The 26,913-nt window shown below is 50.3% G+C and overlaps 2 protein-coding genes across 6 annotated transcripts in view; one reads left to right on the plus strand and one right to left on the minus strand.

Annotated features, from left to right (window-relative positions):
- PIAS3 (protein inhibitor of activated STAT 3) overlaps positions 1–19,819 on the plus strand; it is a 38,158-nt gene extending 18,339 nt beyond the window's left edge. For 4 of the 5 annotated variants that reach the window (XM_032792168.2, XM_032792169.2, XM_032792170.2 and 1 more), the window contains 12 exons: positions 176–260; positions 989–1,039; positions 3,763–3,853; positions 5,874–6,008; positions 8,415–8,520; positions 9,156–9,229; positions 9,729–9,889; positions 10,258–10,394; positions 10,848–11,019; positions 13,122–13,255; positions 15,261–15,298; positions 16,235–19,819. In XM_032792168.2, the coding sequence (XP_032648059.1) occupies positions 176–260; positions 989–1,039; positions 3,763–3,853; positions 5,874–6,008; positions 8,415–8,520; positions 9,156–9,229; positions 9,729–9,889; positions 10,258–10,394; positions 10,848–11,019; positions 13,122–13,255; positions 15,261–15,298; positions 16,235–16,498 (1,448 nt within the window). In that variant the 3' untranslated portion in view covers positions 16,499–19,819. Of the gene's footprint in view, positions 1–175; positions 261–988; positions 1,040–3,762; positions 3,854–5,873; positions 6,009–8,414; positions 8,521–9,155; positions 9,230–9,728; positions 9,890–10,257; positions 10,642–10,847; positions 11,020–13,121; positions 13,256–15,260; positions 15,299–16,234 lie in introns of all 5 variants that reach the window. The other variant, XR_012656848.1, reaches the window with a different exon arrangement.
- NUDT17 (nudix hydrolase 17) lies at positions 19,682–26,039 on the minus strand. The gene is made up of 7 exons (XM_032792178.2): positions 25,758–26,039; positions 24,839–25,022; positions 24,005–24,030; positions 23,356–23,448; positions 22,153–22,251; positions 21,505–21,641; positions 19,682–20,607 (listed from the first exon to the last, which is right to left on the minus strand). The coding sequence occupies exons 1-7, from the start codon at positions 25,968–25,970 to the stop codon at positions 20,445–20,447; spliced, it is 915 nt and encodes a 304-aa protein (XP_032648069.1). The 5' UTR covers positions 25,971–26,039; the 3' UTR covers positions 19,682–20,444.
- Between the last annotated feature and the right edge of the window lie 874 nt (positions 26,040–26,913).

Here is a 26,913-nt window from a genome sequence, read left to right on the forward strand (position 1 = left end):
GTAAAAACTTAAATATCTTAGAAACAGTAGCCAATCAGTTGTTTTAATTGTCATATTTGAATTCAGCACATCAAAATACATAATAAATAGCACATTTTATCTCTGAAGCGGATGACTACTCAAAAATTGTAGACCAGTGTAATGTTTACCTCCTCCTTCTTTTATTCTCCTACAGCATCTACGAACAGCCAGCGGTTTGAAGAGGCGCACTTCACCTTTGCGCTAACACCTCAGCAAGTTCAACAGATTCTCACCTCTCGGTAGGCAAATGACTGGCGGTTCAAGATCTGTCTGCCCATTATGTGTTGCCTATATCATTTATGCAGGCTTTTCACTTAGCCTCCAATAGTACCGCTGGGTCAGAGGAGGGGAGTGGGGAGGAAAAATTTGGCAAGCGGTTTGGTGGCTGAGACTAACAAAGACAAGGAGGTCAGGTGACTTGGGAAAGGGAGCTTGTGCCCATGAGCACTTTCACTGCAATAACTGGGAATAAAATCCTGGGCCAGATCCTCAGCTGGTGTAAATTGCATCGCTGCCTTGACCTCAGGGTGCTGTCCCACTTACAGAAACTGAAGAGCTGACTCCAAGTCTGTATAATGGGATTGACTTTGTGTACAAATCAGAGTTAATGTAGCAACCGGATAAAAACACATAAAACTGGCCTCAGGATCATGTTGGCATTGCTGGTACTCTAGCTGGCTTGCTTTATCCCTTTTAGCACATGAAACAGGAATAAGTCTCTTCCTCTTCTTTCTCCACCGCGTGTCTGTTCTCTCTCTTTGATTCAACAATATTTTGCTTTACGTCCGTTTGGGGATTTGGCTGCTAGCGAGAACAGTGACCAAAAGCAGAAAGTAGCATGGGCACTTATTTTATAGTACTAAAAGGTGTATTATTGTATCATGGTTAATGAGACGTTTATAATGATGTAACTATCATTATGCCTAATAAGCAATGCCAGCCATTTAAGAGATGTTTTCTGTTGCAGAGATATCTTACCAGGTGCCAAATGTGACTACACTGTACAGGTACAATTAAGGTAAGAAGTAGATAGAACATTTGTATGTCATCTTGATCTAAAAAGTGAATGACCAAATCTCTTTTCTTTGAGCCGCTGTTTTGGCTGTGACATCATCATTTTGGGGAATCAGGCCTTAGCATTCAGTTATTTGGATTTGCATATCTAAAAGCTCGGAGAATTCTGAAACTTTAGTTGCTGTATTGAGACGAAGATCTTTAGATCAGCGTGGCTCATCCTGAGAAGAGGCAGCCAGGGTCAGACACTAAACCAGGCAGAGTCATTGTGAGAATCTAGGAGACTGAGTGCATGTTCTCTCTGCTCTTCCTCCTTAATGTTCCACACTGCAGCTGTCTGGCAAAATCGTCATGGACTGCCATGGGAGTTCTGCCTGATGGCGATCCAGTTCTGCTCTTTTAACCAGCTTTTATGTTTCTATAGACCTAATCTGCTCTTTTTTTCTTCTTTCCTTTTTTAAAAGTTTTTTTCTTTTTACAGGATCATTATTAAAAGTGCAGCAGGAAGCAAAACTCGTAGCTTACTTTAAAACTTGCAATATTCTGTTCACAACTCCTCCATACTGTTTCTAAACTATCTTGCATTTTCGTAAAGTGCCTGTTGTTTTAAATATCCCAAAGAGCTTCACAAGTGATACTTTGGAAATTGCGGCCGCCAGCTGTGGGGTGCTGACCCTGCAGTAACAAGCTAGTGAGCTACGTCCCTCCGATTAGAGGCTTTCTAACCTCCTCCTTCTTGCTCTGTTGGCTCCATTCTTGTACATAAACAGCACTGTGAAACATACTGGCCTCTTGCCCTCTGACATGAGTTAGGGAGAAAGACTCTTCTAAATTTCACCTGTGTGACTGAGATAAGCATTGTATATTGGTGGGTAGAAACCTCACCTGTACTTAACCCACCAGAGATGGATTATAATTTATTTATTTATTTTGGCCTACCAGTCTCAACCAGCACCCCTCCTCATATTTTTTAGGGATACAATATCTTCCATTAGCATCGAGAAAAGCCTTTGTACAACCTCTGTGGTGTTTGAATGCTTCTCATTTGCCACAGAGAGAACTATTGCCTTTAGTTGGCAAACTTTAATGTTGGAGTTAGAAATGAGAATTGTATCATAGGAACCCCATCTGGGCCCAGCTTTCTCAGACGTGCCTCACCTTGAAAACTTCCCATGCCTCAGTACAAGAGAGAGAAGTCTAACCCCTATTTTATCCTTCTCTTTGTCTGGGCTGCAGAGACTGCAGTGGGATAGATTAGAAAAGAACAGGCACAGATTCTGACATGGTAGTGGCAATGATCTGCTTCGGTGGGACACACCAGGGCTTGTCCTAACAAAAAGCAGACCAGTGTCGTATTTGGCTCAAGACTGTGTGGCAAGTCTCTGGTTTCAGTGTGGGGTGTGGTCTCTCTTTGGCAGTGCAGCCTAATTTGAAACAAAATAAAATGCATGATCATTTGATTAAATGGGATTAGAATTTGTATGCGATCCCATTCTGGGTTTCTCTTGCTGACATCTTTACGCCTGTTGAAGGCAATTGTAAGATATTGAGTGGTGGTGGATGAGCATTGAAAAAATATAAGGGCTGGCTTATGCTGGGAATTTACATCAGCATAGCTATGTCTCCTGGGGGTTTGAAAAATACACACCCCTGAGAGCAGGGAGTTGGATTAGATGACCTCCTGAGGTCCCGTCCAACCCTGATATTCTGTGATTATGCCGATGTAACCTCCAGTGTAGAACTGGTAGGTCGATGGAAGAATTCTTCGTCAGCCTAGCTACCTCCTCTCCGGAAGATGGATTACCCACACTGATAGGAGAACCCCTTCCATTGACACAGGTAGCATCTACACTGCAGCACTATAGTGACACAATTGCAGTGGTTTAAGTGTAGACACACCCTAATTAGTAACTAATCTCTCCTCCTGCTGCAAGATTTACATTCAGATAAATATAATTCCATTTAGTTCCTCAAATGGTTGTAAGTTATTTTTAAATTACTTTAAATTCTGTTTCAGAGTACCAGTACTGTTAGTCTGTATCAGCAAAGCTTGTGCTCAAATAAATGTGTTAGTCTCTAAGGTGCCACAAATACTCCTGCCTTTTTTTAAAATTCTGTAGCACCTTTCACCTGGAAACATCGAGTAATTTATAGATGCTGCACCACTGAAGAGCACTTCTCTCTGGGATGGAGGGCAGCAACCATATGGCACCAAGCATGCTTCATAACAGCTGGTTGTGTGGGAATTTTAACTGTGAGAACAAGGCAAATTCAACTTTCACTCTTACTAAAGTAGCAGACAGGGCATCCATTTTTAAGGCCTCATTCAAAATAGTCCCCCTACACAGGAAACTGAATGGAGCTCAGTTTATCTGTTGTGGAAGGCTGACAGGCTTCAGACAACATGCCTTGACTTTGAACTCGTGGTTCTGGAGAGTTTTGTTTTTTCAGACCAGATCACTGATTGCCCCCGCCTGGAACGTGCGTGGTGCATGTTAATAATTGGTTTTAGTTGCTGTCATCTGTGGAACTTGCCTTTGGAACCAATAGATTTTCTGTGTGGAGTGTGTAGAATATATTTGTTGCATGTGTGACATTTTTGTGTACTCACGTACAGACATTGATATGTTTGGCTTGAAAAATGTTCTCTCTCTAAAGAAAAGATTTCACTGCCATTTTGTGTAAATATCATCGCTCATTTGCCAGTTTCTCCCTCCTGCTTCTTAGGTTTTGCCTGTGTGAAACCAGCTGTCCCCAAGAAGATTATTTCCCTCCTAATTTATTTGTCAAGGTCAATGGAAAACTCTGCCCTCTGCCTGTGAGTAAACCTTGTTCCTTGCTTATATGGGAGAGGCGGGGCCAAATTCTGCCCTCAATTATGCAACCACAACTCACACTAAGCTTTGTGAGAGCTATGCGTATATATCAGAGATTCAGAGTTGGCTCCAAGAACTGAATGGTGCCATTAGGATGTTATACTGATCTTGTTACATGCTTGTGAACTGGTTTAGAAGGAATAACTTACCCAAACTTTTGCCTATTCCTCTCATTGAACACTAAGTTACTTGGTTATAACTTGTAGCGTGAAGGCAGAAGTGCCAGAATAGCATAAGAGAGGCCAATCCTGCAGTAATTCAACCTGGCCCAAAATGAGAATTAAAAAATTCTCACGTGAGAACCTGTACTGCTTATGAGATTTCTGGCCGAGTTCAATAGATCCAAGTGGGGATGATAAGCACAGGGGTCAGGATTTTCAGAGGGGGAGGGTGGTTCGTTGTTTAAGCTCCCATCTTTAGATGCCTTGAATGGGTCTGATTTTCAGAAAGCCCAGAACCATTTGCTTTCTGAAAATCATGCTCCGTTAAGGAGTTTCAGGTTTGTCCCATGAAACCTTTGGATGTTCCTCTGAACTGAGCCTGTCTGAGGTTAGTCTGTCCCCATCTTAATATCCCAGTTTGTTGACCTCCATTAATATTATGGCTTGGAAGTGGCCTCTTCATAATTAAGGTCAAGTCCTTATACAGCTTTATTTTAGTACCATTATTATTCTGGGCTTGGAAAACTCCTTTGGCCTGGAAGTTGCCAGATTCCCCCTGCTGCAGTGCTGAAGGTCCAGTGTTCAAAGCCCTCTTGATGATGCAGAATAGGGGAATTCCGGTAACGGAATTTCGGTTTTTTTCCCTCTTTTTGGGGGGGGGGGGAAAACCCCCAAAAGCTAGGAAATTACATACAAAAAGCTCCGTTAAAAGAAGATTATTTCGGTTTCAAAACCAAGCATTTGAAAGGAATGAAATGCTGCCTTTACAGTCACCTGTGAAACCTCAGTTATGTCCTGTGTGTGATTGTATTACGATAGTTATTGCTTATTGACTTACTCCCTCTTCCCCCGGACTCCTACCTCATTCAGTGTACAGAATAGACACACAGTTGTGGCAGTATTAAGGTTATGAGGGCAACCATAACTGGCATTTTCTAACCTTTGAGTGCTTGACTTTGTAACTAAATTACATTGTTTTAATGAAGCGTTTTGTATGCAGTAGAGAATAGAAGGTCTCTGACCTGAATAGCGTAGAATCTGAACAAGGCATGATACTCTGACTCACATAAAGGCTTTAATGTGTCCTTCATGACTAAGCTGGAATGGGAAGCAGTGAATTTTCACTAATTTGCATTATATTGTGGTCCATTTTCTCAAAGAGTGCTGGAGGTTTTACTTGTATCTCTGTAGGGCTGTGCTTCCAAGCCCAAGAATATCCTGCTGATGAGAGGGAGACATGGGAAGAGCAACTCTTTAAGGCTTTTTACAGTTAATGGTTACTGGGACAAGTAACCCAGGTATCTTCCTGAGGTAGACATTGACAGGGAAACGTTGCTTCAGTTGTTTTGAAGACCCTGCCTCTTTAATCTTATAGCACGGGTATAACGTGTGTAGTCTGAATTGCACCTTCAGCTTCCTATGCCAAGACAAGAAACACCTCTTTTTTTTTGTCCAAAATAAATAACCTTGCAGAAAACCTGCAAGAAAGCTGCAGCCAGAACTGTTTGCTTAAAAGAAAACACTTTGTGCATGTCAGTATTGGAGGAGGCCTTGGAGTTGGTTGTGAAATTAAAACGGATCATAGACTATGAAACTGGCTCCAATTCCATGTTGTATTAGCTGCGGTTAAAATTCCATTGTGTTGCCTCTGGGATTCTGATTGTTCAGCTGTTGCGCTGGGGGGGAGGAGGACCTCAGGATAAAGCCAGCTATAAAAGAGTAGGGTTTGCAGTGCGTCATACAGGGCATTTACCCTGTAAGGAAACTTGGTTGATTTCAAATAGCTTCCTTGCCTTTACAGGGCTATCTGCCGCCCACTAAAAATGGTGTGGAGCCAAAGCGACCAAGCCGTCCCATCAACATCACTCCTTTGGTGCGGCTTTCGGCAACTGTTCCCAATACGATCATCGTGAATTGGTCCTCCGAGTTCGGCAGGGTACGTAACGTGAAGCACAGCAGGTGCTAAGCCTTTTTAAGCCAAAGGGTTTCTCCTGGGCAAGTAGAACCTGTCGCCTCCTAGGTCTTCAGAATTGTCATTGTGCTGCACACCGCAGCAACTCAGAACTGCGTGGTGCCTGCAGGGAGAGAAGGCTGGACCTCCTGTTCTCAAAGCATGGACTCCTACTACTTGAGCTAAGAGAGAATCTCCATTAGCTATTAACAGCAGAAGGCTTGTGACACACAGATCAGCCACTCTGATTACATCCAGTAGAGGGTAGTAGTGTGGCACTATGATAAATGTGGGAATTTTGGTAGTATATGTATTATCCCTGTGCATGCCTCAGTTTCCTTCTGGTCTTTGCATTGCTGTATACTGAGTGTAATGGGAGGGGATGAGGTGTCTGACTCATGCAGCAGCCTGACTGGAGACCAGTGTCATTGACAAACTGAATAAAGTCTACACATGTGAACAAAGGATCCTTAGAGACAATGCAAACCCCAATGGCCAGGACAGTCGGGAAAAAGGAGATTTCCCTCTACCTCTCCGCAGGGAAGCAGAGCAAAGGTCCCAAGCTGAGGAACAAAGTGGAAAGGTGTCAAGTGGCTGGGGTAAGAGCAGAGATAGAGTTCTGACCTGGGACTTCACTAGAAGGTTCAGCTAGGTTGATCTAATTTTTAAGTGTCGACCAGGCCTGAGAGAGTGAGTCAGGATGGATTCTACAGGAGCTTGGCTGGGTGAAGTGCTGGCATTGGCCAGTCTGAACTTTTGCTTCTCTGCTAACCTCAGGAGTTTCCGATTCTGTAGGCCAGGTGATGAATAAACTGTTATCTTATTTTGAAAAGGCTCCCTGGTGTCACTGCAATAACTTCCTTAGAGCATGGCACCCTAAGGGGTCGCGCAAGTCTCCCACGGGAGTCTGGCTTGGCTGGGCTGGCTGCAGGGAGCCCCAGAGAGGCACAGGGAGTGCTGGCACCTAAAGGCCCAGTTTTGGAGTCATGGAAGCCACAGGCCTGCCCCTGTAGAACTATGGATCCTTGGGGCTGGCACACTAAAGGGGTCACATACAAGAGACTGGTTACAGGCTGGGGCACAGGCCAGACACTCGATCCATGACAGCGTATGAGAGAAGGGCAGATTCTGGATGCCAATGAGAGTATTTTGCAATAAGTGACGTGCAGCAGTAAAAACAAAGTTAGTCAAAGAAAACAGCAGAAAATCGTGTATAACCACCTCCCTCGGAAGAACATCACAAAGCTGTGCAGGGAGAGAGAGGTAAGCATTGGGAGGTTAAACAGTTGTGGGGCTGGGCAGGATGAGGAGGCCAGGAGCAGAGGTCCAGGCCTCGGCAGGATTCTGAGGGAGTCTGAGGATGGCAGAGGCAGTAGCCACAGCTTCTGCAGCAGCAGCTGGACATCTGCAGGGCTCAGTTCCCCAGCTCTGGAGTTGGAGTGGCAGAAGCTAGAGCTGGATGCAAAAAGGCTCCTGATGGAGGAACCGAGGCTGGAGTTTGAGGTCCCTGCAGGGGGCATAGGTGCTAAATTATTGGTCCCATTCCAGGGAGTGGGGGAAGATGTGTACCTCCTCACCTTTGTGAAAGTTTGTGAGTTGAACCAAATTCCCCCTGCAGACTGACTGCGTAGTGTCACTCCCCTATTGGGTTCCCAAACTACTGAGACACATAGCCAAGTGGACTGGGCTGACGCTGGGAACTATGACCCGTTCAAGAGCCTTATTGCATGTTTGACTTAACACCTGAGGCCTACGAGAAAAGGTTTCGAGGTGTGAAAAAGAACAAGGGGGTGGTGTACATGGAGGTTGGCACCTTGCTAGGCAATTGTTGCCACAGTGGGGTAAAGGGGCCGGTGTCCCCACTCTGGAATCTTTGCAGGAGGAGTTTAGCGCAATAGTGTGACGTGTCCCCTGGAGTTTGTGTGTGGTTAGTGGATTGAACACTTAGAATTCACATAGTGCAGGCGAGCTGGCAGATCAAGTTGTAGACAGTAGGCCAGCTACCAAAGGGGAGTGGCCAAAAGCATTGGTCCCCTTGTGGAGGCTCCCCAAAAGTTGAATTTGGATAACTCCAAAGGGGCTGGGGGGAGGGACAGCTGATCCCAGTAGACCCCTGCTGAAGGATCCCAAAGATCTGGGGTGCAACTCCTGGAAAGGAGCCAGGCCTCCCCCTGCAGGGCTAGTGTGGGAGCGCAGAAGAATTTTTTGTGGGGGTCTGTATAGACATTAAGGAAGGTGTTATACAGGTACAAAGTGTCACTAGTAGTTGTTAAAAATCCCTTTTTACAGCATTGTACAGTTACTCCAGGCTTTGCAAACAGAGACGAGCCCTCTTCCCTAGCAGTTTGCTTTGCAGGCTAGAAGGCCTAACCTCAGTCTTTCTGTCATTAGAACTACTCTCTGTCAGTTTACCTGGTGAAACAGCTGACTTCAGTCACACTGCTACAGAAGCTAAGAGCCAAGGGCATTCGGAACCCAGACCACTCCCGGGCCCTGAGTGAGTAGCTGCTGCTTTACGTTTTTTAACTGTTTGTTACATGATCTCTAGCTGAATAGATTTGAATCCACAGCAAACAAGGCAAGGCCAAATTCCCATACGGCCTCTTGCAAACACACATACGCATAAGATTATACATGCATCCAGCCCCATTTTTATGAAAAGCGTGAACTGCCATCGAAAACAAAGATACCTGAGTTGAGGGAAGGGGGTTATACGGCATGGCTACTGGTAACATCATGGGATGAGCTCCAGGTAAAAATTCACAAGGCTGCCCTCCTCCTTTCAAGCTCTCCTTAAAACCCCTCTGTGCTGTGATGTCTGTCCAACGCTTAACAATGACTAGGCAGCTGGTGTTGTGCTTAGTGCGCTAATCGTAGGCTGGCTCACCGGTAGCGTGTTCCCTTTTGTTGTTTTCACTGGTTGTTTCCTGTTAAAGGTAGGTTGTAAGATCTTTTTTTGTTATATGCCCAAGGGAGCCCTGATTGGGGCCTTCAGGATCTAGTATAATAGAAATAATGTGTTTGCTACCATAAACGCTTCCTAGATAGCTAACTTCATACTATAAGATATATAATCTGAAAAGTATCACGAACACTTTTCATAGACCTGAGAAACGTTTTTTTTCCTTTCAGTCAAAGAAAAATTAACAGCTGATCCCGACAGCGAGATAGCGACAACGAGCTTACGGGTTTCTCTCATGTGTCCGGTGGGTTCTATACGAGTTCTCTATGCTTCAGCATCCACTTGGTGTTTGCTTAAAAATGTCATGCGGGATGCTGCTCTTCCGGTTTTATAAAAGGTTCTCCTCCTTGGGAGTCTTATTAAACCAGCCTCTTTTCCCCATGCGTAAAAGTTGGCTGGAAATGCTGATCCAAACTTCTCAACATATACACCCATATGTATATAGTATTCCCTGGGCATAGCCTAAACTGTGTGATAGTGACTAAGGCTGTGTAAAGTATTGCACTTTCACCAGTTAGGAAGTGTGTGGGGGGTGGGAGATCCAAGGAAGTTGAACTTTCCCATCCATGGTGAAGCCTTAGTTGATGATACATCCCATACCCCTCCTGGCATACGTTGGGCTCTCTGGGCACGTTCAGCGAAAGGGCCAAAATAGGAAAAAATGGAACTTGTTGGTTTCTCCTGGTGCCCGTGGAAGCGCTTTGAATCAAACTGTATTAATTTCTCCTTTCTCTGTCTTCCAGCTGGGTAAGATGAGGCTAATAGTGCCCTGCCGAGCCATTACCTGCACCCACCTCCAGTGCTTTGACGCGGCGCTCTACCTTCAGATGAACGAGAAGAAACCTACATGGACCTGCCCTGTGTGTGATAAGAAAGCCCCCTATGACAGCCTGATCATTGATGGGTAAGCTGAGTAGGTTCCTGGGTCCAAGACCAGCCTGGAAACTCCTTTTTAGGCTAAGACCTTAATGTTGGTATATACAGACAGTCCCTGCCTTGAACAACTTAGTCCAACACTCCCACTCATTCCACATAGACCAGCCTGACTCTTGGTCAGTACTGGCCTGAGCTAGATTTGAACCCAGGACTTCGAAATATAATTCTCTATTTCATTTACCAGTCCCCTGAGCCCATCATGTTTGTACCATGAGCCTCCCTCATGTCTGTACTGTCAACCCCCAAGTGTTCAGGGCCAGGCAGGTTCCTGCAGTGGTGCAGGTCTTTTCATGGATGGCTTTTTTCAGCGTATGCTTTTGCTCAACTGCATGACAGGTTGTTCATGGAAATCCTCAACTCGTGCACAGACTGTGATGAGATCCAGTTCATGGAAGATGGCTCCTGGTGTCCCATGAAGCCCAAGAAAGAAAACCAGGAGGTGTGCCCGACATCTACATACAATGGGATTGAGGGTACGGGAGCTATGGACACCATCTCTTTAAAAATGTCTTGCTTTTCCATAGGACCTTTCTCTGGAAGGGTCCCAAAGCATTGCAGATACTTGAAATACGATCCATATGTGCGGGTCGCTGCACCACTGAAGTGCAGCCAAGAAACACGGCCGGTGTTTAACAATACACAGCAATGCTACATAACCGCTCATGATGGGAAAGGAAGAAGAATCCTATGTCCAGTTGAAACTGCAGAGGGTAATTCTAGGTAGGCCGAAAGCAAGTACTAGAGCCGAAATTTAGTTAATACCCTGTCCGTTATAAAAAGGGATGATGCTTTTATTATGGGGCTTAATGTTATTTGAGATCCTTGGACGGAAGATGCTATAGAAGTGCAAAGCTTCTTTGAGGGGCAATGCTTTGCCTTCAGCTACCTTGGCCAACTGCAGCTTCTTGCTTCCCCTCTCTCTGCAGCCACCTCCCTTTACGCTGTGGGCTCTGATGGAAAGCACTCCTTGGAGAGCAAAAAGAAAGTGGAGGTCATTGACCTCACGCTGGACAGCTCATCAGATGAAGAGGAGCCTCCTATCAAGAAACAGTGCCCTGTCTCCACGGTGGCTATCCCGTCGGCAGTAGGTCCCAAGGGGTAGGACACATCTTATAAACCCTTTCTGGGTTTTCCTCTTTCCTGCATGTGCAGGTTGCACAGTAACAAGGAGAGGCAGCTTGTCCCATTCATAGAAAATGTATTGGACCAGGCCAGTGGTCTCAGTAGTCCTGTGTCCTGTCTCTGGAAGTTTATACAGGATGCTGGGGAAAGCAAACTCTCCACCCTCGCAGTAAAACAAATTGCCAGTTGTATTGATACCATAGTATAAGGGAGTGGGAGGCACATCTCAGCTGACTCTGGGCCATGATCAGAGCGTTTCCTGAAGCATGGGGATTGATAGCATCTATCACTTTCTTGGATACTGTTTTCATTCATGTGTCTCATTCTTTTTTTAATTCACAAAATGTGACGTCTCACTAACTTGGTATAGCCCTCATTGTATTTGAGTTTCACGATGCCTTCGTGTTGAAGTGGTGCCCACTCGGGTATAGCAGAGTGTTTGGGGAATTGTACTGATTTCAGAGGCCTGGAATACGTAGTATGGGCATGACAACTTGGGTGATTTGACTAACGGACAAACATGCAGGAGTTTGTATCAGCTTTTGTGCCTATAATTTCTGTGTAGAGCAGGACAGACTGTGCTTTTCCCTTGTCTTTTTTCCAAATGTCAGACACGATTTAAGAGAGAAATAATTTGGGCATTGTCCTCTCTCTGTGGCACATGTGTTGTGCCCCCTTGGTAGTCCTTTGTGCCCCTGGGAGGGGTGTATGTCCCACACTTTGGGAAACACTGTCTGATGGGATTGTGGCTTATATTGCTTCTTCAACAGCAGCAGGATCAGCCCCTGTATGATGAAGGGGCCCTTGTGTCTGTCACTTAGAGCATGTGTACACTGGTATTAAAAAAAAAAAAAAAAAATATCCCACAGCAGAGAGTCTCAGAGCTCCAGTCAACTGACTGCGAATGGTGCTATGGGGCTACAAATAGCAGTGTAGCCGATCCCACTTGGGCTGGAGCCCGGACTCTGAGACCTACCTCCCACCCCCACCCCTTGCTGGGTGACTGAGCCTGGGCCCCACCTGAGCAGGAACATCTACACTGCTGTATTTGGCCTGATAGCACGAACCTCGCAAGTCTGAGTCAGTTGACCCAGGCTCTAAGACTTGCAGCTGTGGTGGTGGGGGGGATGATGATGATTATTTTGGCAATGTAGATGTACCTGTAGTCTCTCTAGCCCAGATCCACAAAGGTATTGAAATAAATGGAAGATCCTTTGCGGATCTGGGCCTCAGTTTCTCCATCATTAAAACAAGGAGGATGATACTGAGCAATGAGATCGACTGGTAACAAGCGATGGATAAGAAAGAGCAGGGTGGTGGGATCCTCCTCTGTGCAATGGGGATAAATCACTCTACCTCACAGGGGAGTTGGAAGAATAAACACTAAAGGTTGTGAGGTGCTCAGGTACTGCCGTAACGGGGACTACATAAGTCCTTACCTTAGATCCAAGTCAGATTTTTTTTGTGTGATTTTTATTTTAGCCGTGTATCTTTAAACAGGTGACCTCATGTTCTTTCTCTTGGTGGTAGTAATATTTGGCTTTTATATAGCGCTTTCCATCCATAGACTTCAGAGCATGCTTTCCACTAGAGGTCGGTAGCATTATCCCCATTTTACAGATGGGGAAACAGAGGCACAGATTGGGGAAGCGATTTGCCCAGGGTCACCCAGCAGGCCAGAGACAGAGCCGAGTATAGACCCCTGGTCTCCTGAGTCCCAGTCCGGTGCTCTGCCCACTGCATGACACTGGCTCCCCTCCATGCACAAGCTGCAGGCATGGGTAGGACAGCTGATAACGGTTCTGGGAACATGTCGTGAACAGGATGGAGGCACCGCACAAGAGTGCGGCTAGTCACTGATCAGCTCTGACACCTGAAGCTGAGGTCTAATGGGGCTGGGCGCTCAGGACCGATGGTGACACTGCGTCTGTCTCATTTCCCATGGTGTCCAGTATTGTCTCTCGGGGTTTCTTCTGGTGCGTCACTGTCCCTGACTTAAAGGGCAGGCTGCTGGTATGTTTCACACCTGGAGTTATGGTCGCTTTGCTCTGCCTTACTGGGTTCCTGTTCCATTTCAGGGTGTTAAATGTTGATCACCAGCCATCCTCTGTGCTTCGAAGTCCTCCCATGGCAGCTATTGGCAGCGACTATCTCTCCAGCCTCCCAATCCCTGAATACCATCCTTCCTACCAGGTGCCATCAGAGATTCAAGGTAAGGAGAGCAGCATTTTCCAAATCCATCTATTCGGGCAACTGTACCAGTTTACCAGACCAAGACTTCAGCTGTAGCAACCAGTACCTGTGCCCTTCTAGTCAGTTATGTATGATCTAACCCACAAAGGCACTTTGGCCCAGCCTTGCAAGGCTTGGAGCAGCCTCATGACCGTTGCAGATCAGAGCACATATAGTTGAATGGCAGAGTTCTCTTAGCCAGGAAGCAGGAGCCTGAAGTACCAGCCCTGGTGTGAGATTTCTGCAGACCTGCAGGTGAGCTCCTTAGTGAGGCAGAATAAGTTGAAAGCTGATTATTAGTAACAGAGGATGGAGGAGACCTAGCCATTAGCTGGCCTAGTGGCTAATGCTTTTCATGACCAGAGACTTCCGTTCCTGGTCTTGCTCCCGTGGCTGCCATAAGGGGAAATGGAGGCAGCTAGCTCCACCCTGGAAGAGTGGAGAGATTTGTGTCATTCAGTTGCAACCTCCTCAGGCCTGATCTAAGATTGCAAGGCAATAGTTCACTGCTCTAGAAAACAGTTTCCTGTCATCTGAGTCTCTCCAAGTGCTTCACAGAAATCACTTGCCATGCCCCACTGAAAGAGACCTTAAAATTCCAACTTTACAGATGGGGACAGAGAGAGGGAGAAAGTGGTTTGCCCTGAGGTCACACAGGCAAATCAGTGGCAGAGACCGGACGAGCAGTGTTCTAATTTCCAGTCCCACACATAGACCACTGAGCATGCTCCCTCCTCCTCCTCCTCGGCTGGTGGAATACTTGCACGGTAACAGGCTGATGGCCTGTTAGGAAGCTTTGATAAACTGGCTGGTTCCTAGCTGTCTGGCATCAGCGCACAGGGCATAGATGTTCATTTCGGGTTGTACAAAAAATTTAATTTCATTCTGCTGGAATCAGAGGAGGGATCTGAACCCACGTCTCTTCCCTCCTAGGTGAGGCCCTACTCCAGCCTAGAGAGTCGCTCGCTCTCTTTGGCCCAATGAATATTTAACAGTTTATGCAAAGTGGAACAGTTGCAACAGAAAAGACTGAGCACAGCCCACCCCCGCGTAGTCTGTAGCATAGTGGGTGGGGTGTTCACCAGGGAGGGGGTCAATCTGAGCTCAGATCCCTGCTCCAGAGTCATGGTTCCGTCTCCCCCATCCCAGGCAACAGTTTCGGGTCGACCGAAACTACATTTTTTGGCAACAAAAAACCCCTCTTCGCCCAGCTCCAGCCCTGAGCTTTGTGACACGAAGGACCTAGGGTGCATTTTGCAAGAAAAATGTCAACACTGGCATCTGGGCCATTCCACACTGGGACGTTGCCTCCCTAAATTTCACCAGTGGCTTCCTTTCCTAAACACGCTTTGCACTCCGCCGTCCTCAGCTGCTCGGTAGTGTTGCTGAGTGAGGTTAAACAGCTGCTGCGTTCCACCCCCGAGATGGCTGCACTTCAGCAGTGTATGATGTTAAGGATTCTTATTTAAAGTGAATCCTATAGATAGTTGGCAAATGTGCTAGTAAATTTTGCCTAGTGATGATGGGACACGCACCCACTTTAAGGTTTCCCAACGTTGCCAGACCAGTACACATGAGAATCTGGCCCCCGATGTATTTCAACACCGAGGCTGCAAGATCAGTTACAGAGGGCTTTGTAGCCCACTGGGAGTGTGCACCACAGCTCCCTGCTTTGCCAGTCTAGAGAGGATCCTCGTTGTGACAACTGCAGCTACAGAGCCTTGGCTTGTTAGCTCAAGCTGTAGCAGCTTATGCTTTTCGCTCTGAAAGTTCCCACTGCTCTTCCCGGTGTTGGCCAAAAAGGCAGCCATCGTAGTCCATTACTGATCTACAGCAGTGAGGTGGATCAGCTGTAACAGTCTCTAAAGAAACAATTAGATCCCATCTCATCAGCTGATGCTTAAAATATAGCGCAAATTGGCTCCCTCCCCCTCTCCCATAAATTTATTTACCATTAAGTTATTTTTCCCCTTTTATTTTTCTAGGTCTGGATTTGTTTACCTTCCTTCAAAGTGAAAATCAGGTAAGGTTGTTTGGGGGGCTCTGTCTCTCTCTCTCTCTCTCTTTTTTTCCTCCCTGGCAAATCTATAGGCCAGTAACCCTGTCCTTTTCCTCTCAGCCAGTCCTCCTCCTCCTCCACTGTAGTAGTCTGGGCCTGATATGCGCAGCGTTCACATGGCCAAGCACAGCAACATGCCTTCAGGTTCCATTGTTGTTGCCTGGAGTGGTCCATGTGCTGTCTGTGGCTGGGAATGCTGGATTCTCACTTTCGATACATGACTCTTCTTTTCCTTATTAGCACCTGTATTCTTCGCTCTGCCTCGCCGCTCCAGGTTCCGGAAGGGGGTAGGGCGCTGAGCTGAAAATGTATCACGTACCTTCTAGTGAATCTAGACAAACTTGCAGTACAGTTTGTTAAGCCGGGGCTGCTCTCTGCCTGCCTGGCATTTGATCCTTTTACAGGTGACTCAGGACGGAGCTGGTGATTGAGCTAGCTAGAAATACCTTCTTCTGACTTACAGGAGCTTGGAGCGCGGTTTCCTTTCAGAGCTGGTACAATGGGCGCCTTTCTCCTTCCTGGGCCTTGTCTTGCCACCACGGCATGTCTCCTGTTCAGATGGCACCATGCTAACTTCCATGGTGTGCCAACTATAGCAAAGCCCACGCGGTCTGCCGGCTTATACCAAATGGGAGGCAGCTGGCTCAGGTGAAGTCTTGGTAAACTGGTACAGTTCCCCCAAATGTCAGGAGCATCACTTGTGCCTCTCAACTCGCCTGCTGTTCCCTTTCCCTCTCTCTTGGTAGCGCAAGCAGTGAAATCTGTTGCTTTGCAGTGAAGTCTGTTCCCCTTGCAGATTGGGCCCCACCAGCGCTCAAAGCATCGAAGGGGGTTTGGGAGGGGGGAGAGTTTGAATGGGTGCCCAGCCTGATGACTGATCCTCTGTTCCTTGCCTGGCAGCACTACAGCCCTTCCGTGATCACGTCCCTGGATGAACAGGACGCGCTGAGCCATTTCTTCCAGTACCGAGGCACGTCTACCCATTTCATGAACCCTCTGACTCCTATCATGGCAGGATCCCACAACAGCATCAGCCCTGCCAGCGGCCGCATCAGCAGTATTGTCTCCACCAACACGCTGCGGGAGAGCCATGGGCATAGCGGGACAATGAGTAACAGCGCAGCTCTCCCGGGCTGCAGGCCGGACATCATTTCCTTAGACTAGCCCCAAGCCCAGGGCATGCTGGCATCTTGTTTCCCCCCCAAGGATGGGAGAGAAAAGCAGATTTCAGCAGCTGCTGTTGAGCTGGGTTTTTGCCTGGGATGGAAAGGACCCAACCCATACCAGGTCTCCTAAGTGTGTCTCTCAGTCAGGGCAACTCCCCTGTTTTGTCCAATCTTGGAGCCTCACAGGCGTGGCTTTCAGTTCTGCACATGCTTTCCTGAGCATACTGGTACTGCTTGCTGGGGGGTGCCGGTGGCCAGCAGGTAAATGCTGACCTCTGGTTATCAAGACCATTTTAAAACTGTGTTTTTAACTCTATTGTTCGGCAGGATTCTGCACAAAGATCCTACAGTGATAATCCCCACCTTGGTGCTGTCCTGCTGGAACAGCACCATCTAGTGGCCAAAGCAGAACTTAGCGGCCATTCACCCCTGGGGATCAGAGAATATCAAAGCAGGGCCAATCTTCTGACAGATTTTTGCCCCAGTTCCCTAAATGGCCCCTCAAGGATTGAACTCACAACTCTGGGTTTAGCAGGTCAATGCTCAAACCACTGAGCTACCCCTGGGATGTCACCTTCTGCTGCCCTTTGCACCACACCGCTACTGACTCCCTGAAGTGGGGTGAAGAGAGAAACTTAGTCTGAGTCCAGCAAGGCTCCCGGCATGGATGGAAGGGGGTGGGTACCTGCTGCTTTTATGCACCAACACAAGCACTTTGGCAGTAGGGACTGAGCTGGATCTGGGCTCCTATGGCATTCTTGACTCCTTGATCCTCTTGTTTTTTCCCCTCCTTCCCTGGGGAGTCTGGCCTCCCGGCCCTGGGTTAGAGCAAAGAGCTGGTGACTCAGAAAGAGGCTAGCAAATTTCTGCTTCCAGCTACCAGGCTGTGCTGAGAACCTCTGCTGTCCCAGGGTTTAAATAACCGAGTGGGCAGAAAAACAGATGCTCTAACTGAGCCCTGATTCCAAACCTCATCCAGCAAACATGGACATTCCCCAGCAGAGACCTAGCCACGGAGGGGAGGGCGAATCTGCAGCCTACGTGCACTTAAGTTTTCCCATTAAGCAGGTGAGCAGTTGGGGCTCCCTCCCACCTCGCCCTCGACTGTATGATCCGAAGCAACACCGTTGGGCCCCAAACTCAGTTCTGCTGAGCGAATATGTTCTTCAAAGCCCCGTGCAAACTTCTCATGTTTGTAACTGAATGTGCTAGTAGGTGAGAGGCAGAAAGAGAAACTGATGGATCCGTTTTCAAGGAGAAAAGAGATTTTGTAAATGTCAGATTTTTTTAACTGAACAACCTGTGGCGTTAGGAGTAGCGCAGGAAAAGAAACGTTCGCTTTTTAATTATGAATGTTCACCACCCGCGGTCCCTTTAAAGTCAGCCATTTCCTGGCTGCTGTTTTAGTGTTGTGTCCTCATTACGACATAACCTTTTTTTTGGTGAGAATCAAGGCAAAAAGAGGCCATTTGAATTGATGTCCCGTCAGTGGCATTTATGAGTGGGTTGAGGCCATTCTTTATTGGGATGCTAGAGGAGGCCAGCAGGGGTGGGGAGGGATTCTTGCTTGTGAACCCTCCTGCAGGTAGGACTGTATTGAGTGGAGGCGTAGCAGGGTGACTGCCAGGGCGTTTGTCTCTCATCCATCCCCTTGCAGAGGCACTGGGCAGCTCGGTCCAGTCTGCCTCGGTTGTAATTACGATGTATTTTTTTTAAATGTAGATTTGTTTTCCTCCTCCTAAGTATTTCCAATACAGATCTGTACAGAGAACAAAGCTATATCTATATTTTCAGTTGCAGCTTTTGTACATCCAAAACTCCAAAGACCTCCCTGTGTGTATCTCCTGAGGACTAAATGAAGGTTGTGTTGTCCCCACTACAGCGCCTTTGCGGGGACAGCACATTGCCTGTTGCACAGTTTTATTTATGTATTTAAATGTATACCTGCGTTTGTAACCTTTACAGCATCACAGCTGCTGCTTTGAGTGTCCTGCGTCACCAAGGGCTCGCTAAACTACCCCAAGTACCTACTGCCAAGGTCACACTTTTATTACTGTAGCAAGATTGGCACATGAGTTCGATGCATCAAGATGGTCAAAGTGGCATTCAGAGAGGTAGAATGTGTAGCAGTTTTTTGCACCTTCTCCCCCACCCCCAAGTGTCCCCATCAAGAACTTTAAAACAAACCAATTTCCCTGTGGTTCTGGAGAAGGGTGGTCTGGGGTAGCTGTGCCCAGACTCCTGCTGTGACTTTAATGGTTCTTGTATCCTAGTTGTAGTGAATTTCTGAATGCAATAAAAGTTGTAAATCCTACTGAGGAATAGTTAAGGTGCAGCTTTACCTTGTATTCTTCGCCCAGGCTTAGCTGAGCTAATCATTTTCCCTCTGTTTTGGAGAGGGACAAGTCCAGCTGACACTCTGCATTTAAAGAGCGGTCGGCTGGAAAATGATGAACCAACTACTACAGTCTCCTTCAAAATACCAGCCCTCAGAACTAGTTTGCTTGGTACTTTTTCACCTGGAAACCTCCAAGTGACAGACTTAGCTCTCTGTAAACCAAGAATTATCCTTCCTCACTTGCGTGAACTGCTTTGAAATCCTTGGTGGAGAAGTGCTAGGTCGAGGATTTGCTTTTTGGAAAAATGGTGCTTGGAGAGATTACTGGACTTTTGCAAACCTCTTTCTCTCTGCTAATCTTCCCAGCACCAAGTTGAAAAGGGACTTAGGACCAGAACAAATGTACTGTGTACATTGCAGTGGGAACAATTGTTTGTGGGGTTTTTAAAGTTCTGATGTTGGGGGGAGGGGGGATGGACAGACTCGCTTCCAGTAAAGGCACATTTCTATACACGTTTGTAACCCTACCCGTCTGTCCTTTGGACTGTCTCCTACCACGATCCTCCAGGGCTAGTCACAGGCTGATCAACTCATGTGACAATCCAGTGGCTCCACTGTACCCTTTGAGAGGCAGGTACTTTCAGTGTTACGTACAGGTGGTGGTTGAGGAGACTGACATTAAGGTATTACGTCTTTACAGGGCGCGCTGGCTGTTTTCAAGGTTTGTACATACAAGTTTGTGTAGAGGGGGTGTGGGGGGGCGTTGGGCGGGTAGAGGAGCATCTAGGGTTTTGTAATTGTCTCAAGTCCCTTAGTGTTTTATAAGCTCTCACACGGTAAATGTTATCTAGACACCTTTAAAAAGCAGCTAGCCACTTTCTCTGGTTTATTTATTCTGTCCGTTTGATATCCAGCTGTTTATTATTTGCAACACTTCTGTATATGCAAACTACCTTTTAGATAATAAAGTTCAAAGCAGCCCCCTGCTGTGCTGGTGTCAGTTACTTGTGGAGCAGACCCCTCTGTTCAAGCTGGATTTGAGCAGCTGGGGAGAAGGGTGAGTTAGCCCCATTTCCCCCAAGGGGAAACTGAGGCAGAGCCCTGAAATAGTCAGTGGAAGGCGGAATTGGAACAGAAGTTCCTAGCTTGAAGGCCTGAGCTCAAACCGCTGACACACGCCGTCTCTTCAGTGCACCCTTTAGCTAAGCAAGACACTTGGATGGCTAAGGGCAGGGGTGGTTATTTGAATGTTACTGGACGTGTCTCACCACACGCTGGCTTCCAAAACAGTGAACGACTCCCCCCGGTCTCAGGCAGCCAGGTTTTGGGCTTAGTGCTGGAACGCCCACCCAGTCCATTCAGGAGTTGCCTTCCCTTCTTGTCGGTGGCTTCCTTCATAGGAGGGAGAGCCAGAGAATGACCCCACTGCCCACCTTCCCTTCCTGCTAGGGCTTGGAGCAGTGAGAAGGAACTTCATTCTGGGCAGGCCTCGGCAGCCGTGCTTGGTAAAGCCAGGTCCGAGGTGGTGACAGAGCCGACCTTCACCGGCAGCTCCGCTCCCCAGCTGTCTTCCCCGTGGGGAGGCCGGGGCCTGGGATTTCGCTGCTCACTTGTCTCGCACAGCTAAGGTGTCTAGCCAGAGCCGAAGAGCAAACCTGGTCCCGGTGCTGACCCGTTCCACATCTTCCCCTGCCGCGGGTGCTGTGTTCAGGAAGGTCGCAGCAGGAAGTTCCGTGGGCTGGGCCGAGCCCCCGCTCAGCTCTGTGGCTCTGGGTAGATGTAATGGAAGTTACTCAGAGGGGTAACTGAGGGGGGAGGGAGAACACTGAGCAGGCCTGATGCACAAAACACCCTGGAATGGCCAATGAGGGCTAATCCCTGTACTGAGCAATCTCCCCCTGCGGCTTCCAAGCCAGGCTTGCCCCTGTTAGGGTGGCCAGCTCCAGCCTGGGAACAGAGCACAAACTGGCTTCTGTTTCAGAGGCCTGGCCTCCCGCACAGCAGACTGGGGAGTGGGAAATGAGCACTGAGGCTCAATTCTCACTGAATCCCCACTGGGCCAGGGCTAGCCAGTCTCCCCTCTCCCCCCCCGGGCTTTAATCAAAGGCAAGGCTCTAGTGTTACCTACAGGGCACCCCACCCCCATGACTGTTTTGGAGCCAGGGCCCCTACCCCTGCGGGAGGACAGTACCTGGGACCCATAAAGCCCCCCTCTCCACTTGTCCCCACCCAGCAGGGCAGGTGCTGAAGGCAGTGGGAGCTGTGGCTCCCTGGCCTGGGGGACCATCTAGCCCTGGCTGAAGAGATGAGAGAAGCCGAGGGGGAGGTTTTGGGGCATGGGACTTGCTTCCCTCAGCAGCGGTCCAGCATGGGGGCAGAAGAGCTGCTAGTGTTCAGAGACACCCAGCATGGGGGGCCAATAAAGGGCATTTCCGCCCAGGCGTGTTACCCCTGTGTCCGGTGGTCAAATCCCAACCTAGCCCCTTCCATTCTGCCCTCTGGAGAGTCTTGGTCACTTCCCATGGGGAAACTGCAATGCTCCTCCCCAGACCTGGCTGCATTTCAGAGGTGGGGAGCAGAGTCCTGCCTCTCCAAAGGAAGATCATCATTCCCCCACTTCTTAGAGGAAAACAGGCCAGGCTGGGTTGGCAAATCCTTATCCTTACTCGATGGTTGTTGGGAGGTTGTTGGGTATGCGTTCCGTGTTCTCTGCTCCATCCTCGACCGCTGCGATACACTCCAGAACGTGGGGTTCCAGCCAGGCATAGGCGCTCACCTCGCTCTCGTCCGCCTTGATCCTCGTCTGAAATCCAACACGTGGCTCTGAGTGCTGGGAGCAGGGCTCAGAGCTCTCTGGGGCTTGGAGTCACCACAGCTAATGCCCAATCGGGCTATGGGCAGGACCGGGCAAAGGGCTGGGAGAAAGGCCTCTAAGCCGGCTCGGAAGCACTGTCCAACCTCAGGGGCAGGCGCTGGTCACCTCAGTCCGGTACCTGCCCGTCTCAGCAGAGAAGTCAAGGTCTGAACAGGTGGTGGAGGCTGAACTCGAAGGGTCCCTGAGGCCCAGTGCTTCTGGTGCTGTGCTGCTGGCCACCCCTAAGGCTGCCTTCAAGCTGCTGGGGAGGGTGGGGGCTGGGGACAGCAAGCCCAGGCAACGGACGTCCATTAGGGCACGTAAGAACAATTTACCTAATCTCTCCTGACCATCTTCTCCAGGGCCGAGCATCCCTCACTCAGGGGGTGCTAGTCACCCCCAGCAATGCTCCCCTGCAGCTGCCTTACTGTCCCCCCACAACACGCTTGGGGGCGCTCACCTGCAGCTGCTGGTGGCTCTCGGTGGAAAGAAGCAACAGGTACACGACAATGTGGTGCCGCCTTGGCAGCCCTCTGCTCAGCATAGGCGGGTACACGGACTGCGCAGACAGAGAACAAGGAGCTAGGAATAGGCAGCACCCAACAGGACCGGCTCCAGGATTTTTGTCGCCCCAAGCAGCGGAGGAGGGGGGGAGCCAAGATCGCGATCGGCAACAGCTCCACCGTGCCGCTTTCTTCTTTGGTGGCAGGTCCTCCCCTCCGAGAGGGTCCCGCCGCCCAATTGCCACCAAACAGCCAGACGTGCCTCCCCTTCCCCTTGGCCGCCCCAAGCACCTGCTTGCTGAGCTTGGTGCTTGGAGCCGGCCCTGGCACCGAATGCCCGCCCCAGAGGCAGAAACCAGGGTTGGATCCTGAAGGCCTCTAGTACACTTTGTGAAGCAATGGAAACAGCTTCTCAGTGAAATGCAGCTGCCTCTGGGGTAGGGTGCTGCAGCTGTTTAAACAGCAACACTACCTGAACACTTGAGGCAAGAGAGCAGGGCTGACACCCTAACTTTTGGCCGGGGGCAGGAGGGAACAAGTGTCTTAAATGGCCAAGACCGTTTGAGCTCTCAGCTTCCCTCTCCAGCAATACCCACAAAACTGGCCACTCTGGGTCAGGTCACTGGTCCATCTAGCCCAGTGGCCAGTGCCAGGTGCTTCACAGGGAACACACAGAACAGGGCAATCGGTGAGTGATCCAGTCCCAGCTTGTGGCAGTCAGAGGTTCAGGGACACCCAGTGGCTGAGACTTTGTCCCTGGCCACCCTGGCTAACAGCCATCGATGGGGGACTTTTCTCACTCTCTTGAACCCAGCAATACGTCCTCCCAACCCGTGGGACGGGTTGGCCCAGTGGAAGCCACGGCAAGGAGTGCTGGTGATTCAGTAGGGGGCGCTCATCCCTCACCCCTTTCCTTGCAGCGGGTTACGGCTGCGTGTGTGGCTGGCGCTAGGGGAGGGTGGGAAGCCATCGCCCCCTAGTGGCTGGTCCGCAGGAGAGGCTTGAGTCAGCTGCTGCTGCTGATTGACAGACATGGTCCCTTAGCCCACCCAGGCGAGACTCGTGCTTTGAGCATGGATAATCCCAGATTTGCACCTCTGCGGAACCTGGCACGTGCCAAGTGGTTCCACGGGACCTAGGTCAGGAGAGGGGGAAGTTACCTCCCACAGGCCCAGCATCCTCCAGGAGAACTCGCCCGGCTCCAGCCGCAAGCCTGTCTCTTCCTGCAGCTCCCGCAGGCCCGCCTCCAGCAACTATGGTCAAGGGACAGGGAGGTAAGAGCCAGCCTGGCACAGCCTGCCTGCGTCCCATGTTCTGCAGCGCCTGGGGCTCTGGAACCCAGCCTGGTGCCACGCTGCACTGCAATAGTGCCCCCTAGCCACAGAACAAGAGCTTCACAAGCCTCTGCATGCTAAGCTGGCAACCCCACTTTACAGATAGGGAAACTGAGGCACCGAGAGGGGAAGTGACTCGTCCAAGTCCATGCAGCAGCTACGTGGCAGAGTCAAGACTGAGAACTCAGAAGCCCTGATGCCGTCCTTGACTCTAAGCAGCCCCTACCCCCGTTCTCCTTTGAAAATCCCAGGGAAAATTACACTACGCTCAGCTTTATCCCCCACTTCCCTTCCCCAAATAGGCACAGAGACCCCCCGCTGCAATTGCTGCTCCCCCCCACTCCCCTCCCCTTATTCACCTCCCATCCCTCTTGCCCCTGGGGCTCAAACTCCCCTCCGCTCCCCACCTGCCCCAGCACCACTCGCCCATTCAAACCAACCCCAATGGAATCCACATGGCGGGTTGAGGAGCTACCTGTTCATCCGGCTCCATGTGCCCACCTGCAAGGGGAGAGAATTGGGAGGGGTCAGTGGCACAGCAAGCAGGACCAGGGCCCCCTGGAGGCAATGGAGATGCTCCCAGCGGTTGTTTGTTCTGGACCATGGTGGTCTCACAGCCCATGGTGGATTGGAGAGGGAGGGCAGGGACTCTTTGTTCCAGGGTCTGTACAGCACCTTGCACCATGGGAACCTGGTCCATGACTGGCCTCCTGGTTGGCACGGATAACACACAATCCCTGCAGAAGAAACACTCCGGCCACAGCAAGGGCCCTCGGCAGCGGCTGATCTCCCAGCAGCAGCGTTTTCTCCCCCTACTGGGCTGGTTTAACAAAGTGCTGGGTAGTTTCATTTCCTTCCACCTCCTCCCTGTTTAATTCTCTCCACAGCCCTAGCACCTGTCACCGCAGGATCTTGATGCGGCTACTGAGTTACACCCTGATGCATTAGGTAAGGACCGCGGGGCGGGAAGGGGAGGGAGGCCAAGAGAAGGAAATTGACTTGGCAAAGGTCAAACGACAAAGTCAGTGGCAAAGCTGAGAATGGAACCCAGGAATCTTGTCTCCCAATCGCTCTTTAACCACTAGCCCACACTCCTGTCCTCAGCCTAGAAATACGACTTCAGAGGCTCAGTTCCCAGTCTCCGACTCTTCCCTGTAAACAACCCTCTCCTCCTTCCAATGACCACAGAACCGCCCCCCACCCCCCATTGGGCCGGGCAGACAATGGACAGGAAACCCAAACTAGATGCACCACCAGGTTCCACACTGCAGTGCCCATTTCTAAGCCAGCTTCATCCGTGTCCTCTCACCGGGGGGCACCCAGATGTTGGGGAAGATGCTGAGATTCTTGGCCCTTCGCGTGAGCAGGACTCTCCTGTCAACAGACTGTAGGATGACAGCCACCCCTACGTCCACCCCGCGGCCTCGGAGTGCCTCTGGCAGCGCGGCAGCCTGCCTCTCCTCCAGGTGCTTGATGGGACAAAAGGACGGTCTCTGGGGAAGAAAAAGGAGAGTGTTTGGTAACGATCATGCCAGGCCTCAGCCGGAGTCACGGCAAGAGACCACAGCTTCCCGGAACAGGCCTGTCAGACCTTTCATCCCAAAGAGCTTCATCAAGTTTCTTCGCGCAGCAGCTGTGACATGCAGCCACCTCTGGGGCATATCACAGCAGAGGGGTCGTTTTGGGCCAACTCTTCTCACTATGCAAAGAGCATGAGGAGCAGACAGGATCTGTGGCTGATGCAGGCAGTCACTAGTCACCCCACGGACAGTTTCACGTACCCAGTCGTGTTCTACGTGCAGCCTCGGAGCTCAGACCCAGCTCGACTTCCCTTAGCAAGGACCCTGGTCTAAGGCCCTTCCTCCTCCCAGAAAACGCCATGGGCTTTTGTCCGTTAGTAAGTTACACAGCACCGACCAGCCGGGAAGCGCTGAGGATTTTAGGTATTACCAGACTGTTCTCAGCTTGCAAGTGGAGAAACTGAGGCACAAATGCTTGTCCCAGGGCATGCAACAAGTCAGTGACAGAGCCAGATATAGAACCTAGGAGTCCTGGTGTTCAGCTCTAACTCCTAGAACACGCTATGTCTCAGAGAGGAGTGGAGGACCCAGGCGTTCTGATGCCCAATCCCCTGCTCTAGCCACTCGAGCTCACTGCCCTCAAGCCCGTTGGTTTAGACACAAGTGCCTCCCCCCGCTGCAGACATCCCCGCCCCCCAATATCCTGACCTTTAGAAGGATCTGGGTGGAGCCAGGGAACTCGCTGTCGGAAATGACAAATTGGTTTTGGTCCAAGCCGCAGCAGACCGTCGCCTCGTCCTCGTGGGATGCACAGAAGTGCCCGGTGATGCTCTGCGAGACAGAGAGAGCGGGGAAATCACAGGCCTCATCTTCTCGCCACGCTCCGTGGGGGGCTCCCAGCCCTGCATACACGTTATCCATGGGCAATAGAGCCCAGCAGCTCGGGCAGGATCCTCCCCGCTATGGAGGGCAGATGGGACTCAGCCATCTCAGGGGCCGGGTGGACACCAGAGGTCAGGAGTTGCAGAGACCGATCCCCTGCTCTAGCCACTCGACCAGGTCCTCACCCAGAGCTGAGGATAGAGCCCAGGCGTACTGACAGCAGCAGGTGGCCCATCCACTAGACTCGGCCCAGGAAACGGACTGGGCCATCCCCATCGGAGCACAGCGCCCACGGCCCAAACACCTGCTCAGCGCCTGCCTCAGCTTTGGCCTGCCCCTGCAGGGGCGAGAGGTTAACGGGGCTTGGGAGCAAGAGGCGGCTGCCAGAGAAGGCCACAGGCCGGAGTCCCTCATGGAGGAGGGAGTGCAAAGGGGTCGCTGGGTCCAGGTTAGTGGTTGGAGAAGGGGGCCTGGGAGACAGAACTCCTGGGTTCTATTTCTGGCTCTGTCACTAACCCAAACCACCCCCTTGCACACCCAGCCCTCCCACTAAGCTCCCCCTGCACACTCAGCCCCCACCCCACCTCCTGCACACCCAGCCCATCCCCCAACCTCCCTGCACACCCACCCCTCCCTCTAACCTCCCTGCATACCCAGTCCCCAACACTCAGCCCATCCCCCTGCACACTCAGCTCCACCCCACCTCCTGCATACCCACCCCTGTGCCCCACATCCAGCCTCCACCCCACCGCCCGCATACCCAGCCCTGTGTCCCACACCCAGCCTCCACCCCACCGCCCGCATACCCAGCCCTGTGCCCCACACCCAGCCTCCACCCCACCGCCCGCATACCCAGCCCTGTGTCCCACACCCAGCCCTGTGCCCCACCCCACCGACCACATACCCAGCCCTGTGCCCCACACCCAGCCTCCACCCCACCGCCCGCAATGTACCCAGCCCTGTGTCCCACACCCAGCCCTGT

The sequence above is a fragment of the Chelonoidis abingdonii genome, chromosome 11, assembly GCF_003597395.2.
Source record: "Chelonoidis abingdonii isolate Lonesome George chromosome 11, CheloAbing_2.0, whole genome shotgun sequence".
Classification (NCBI taxonomy): domain Eukaryota; kingdom Metazoa; phylum Chordata; order Testudines; family Testudinidae; genus Chelonoidis; species Chelonoidis abingdonii.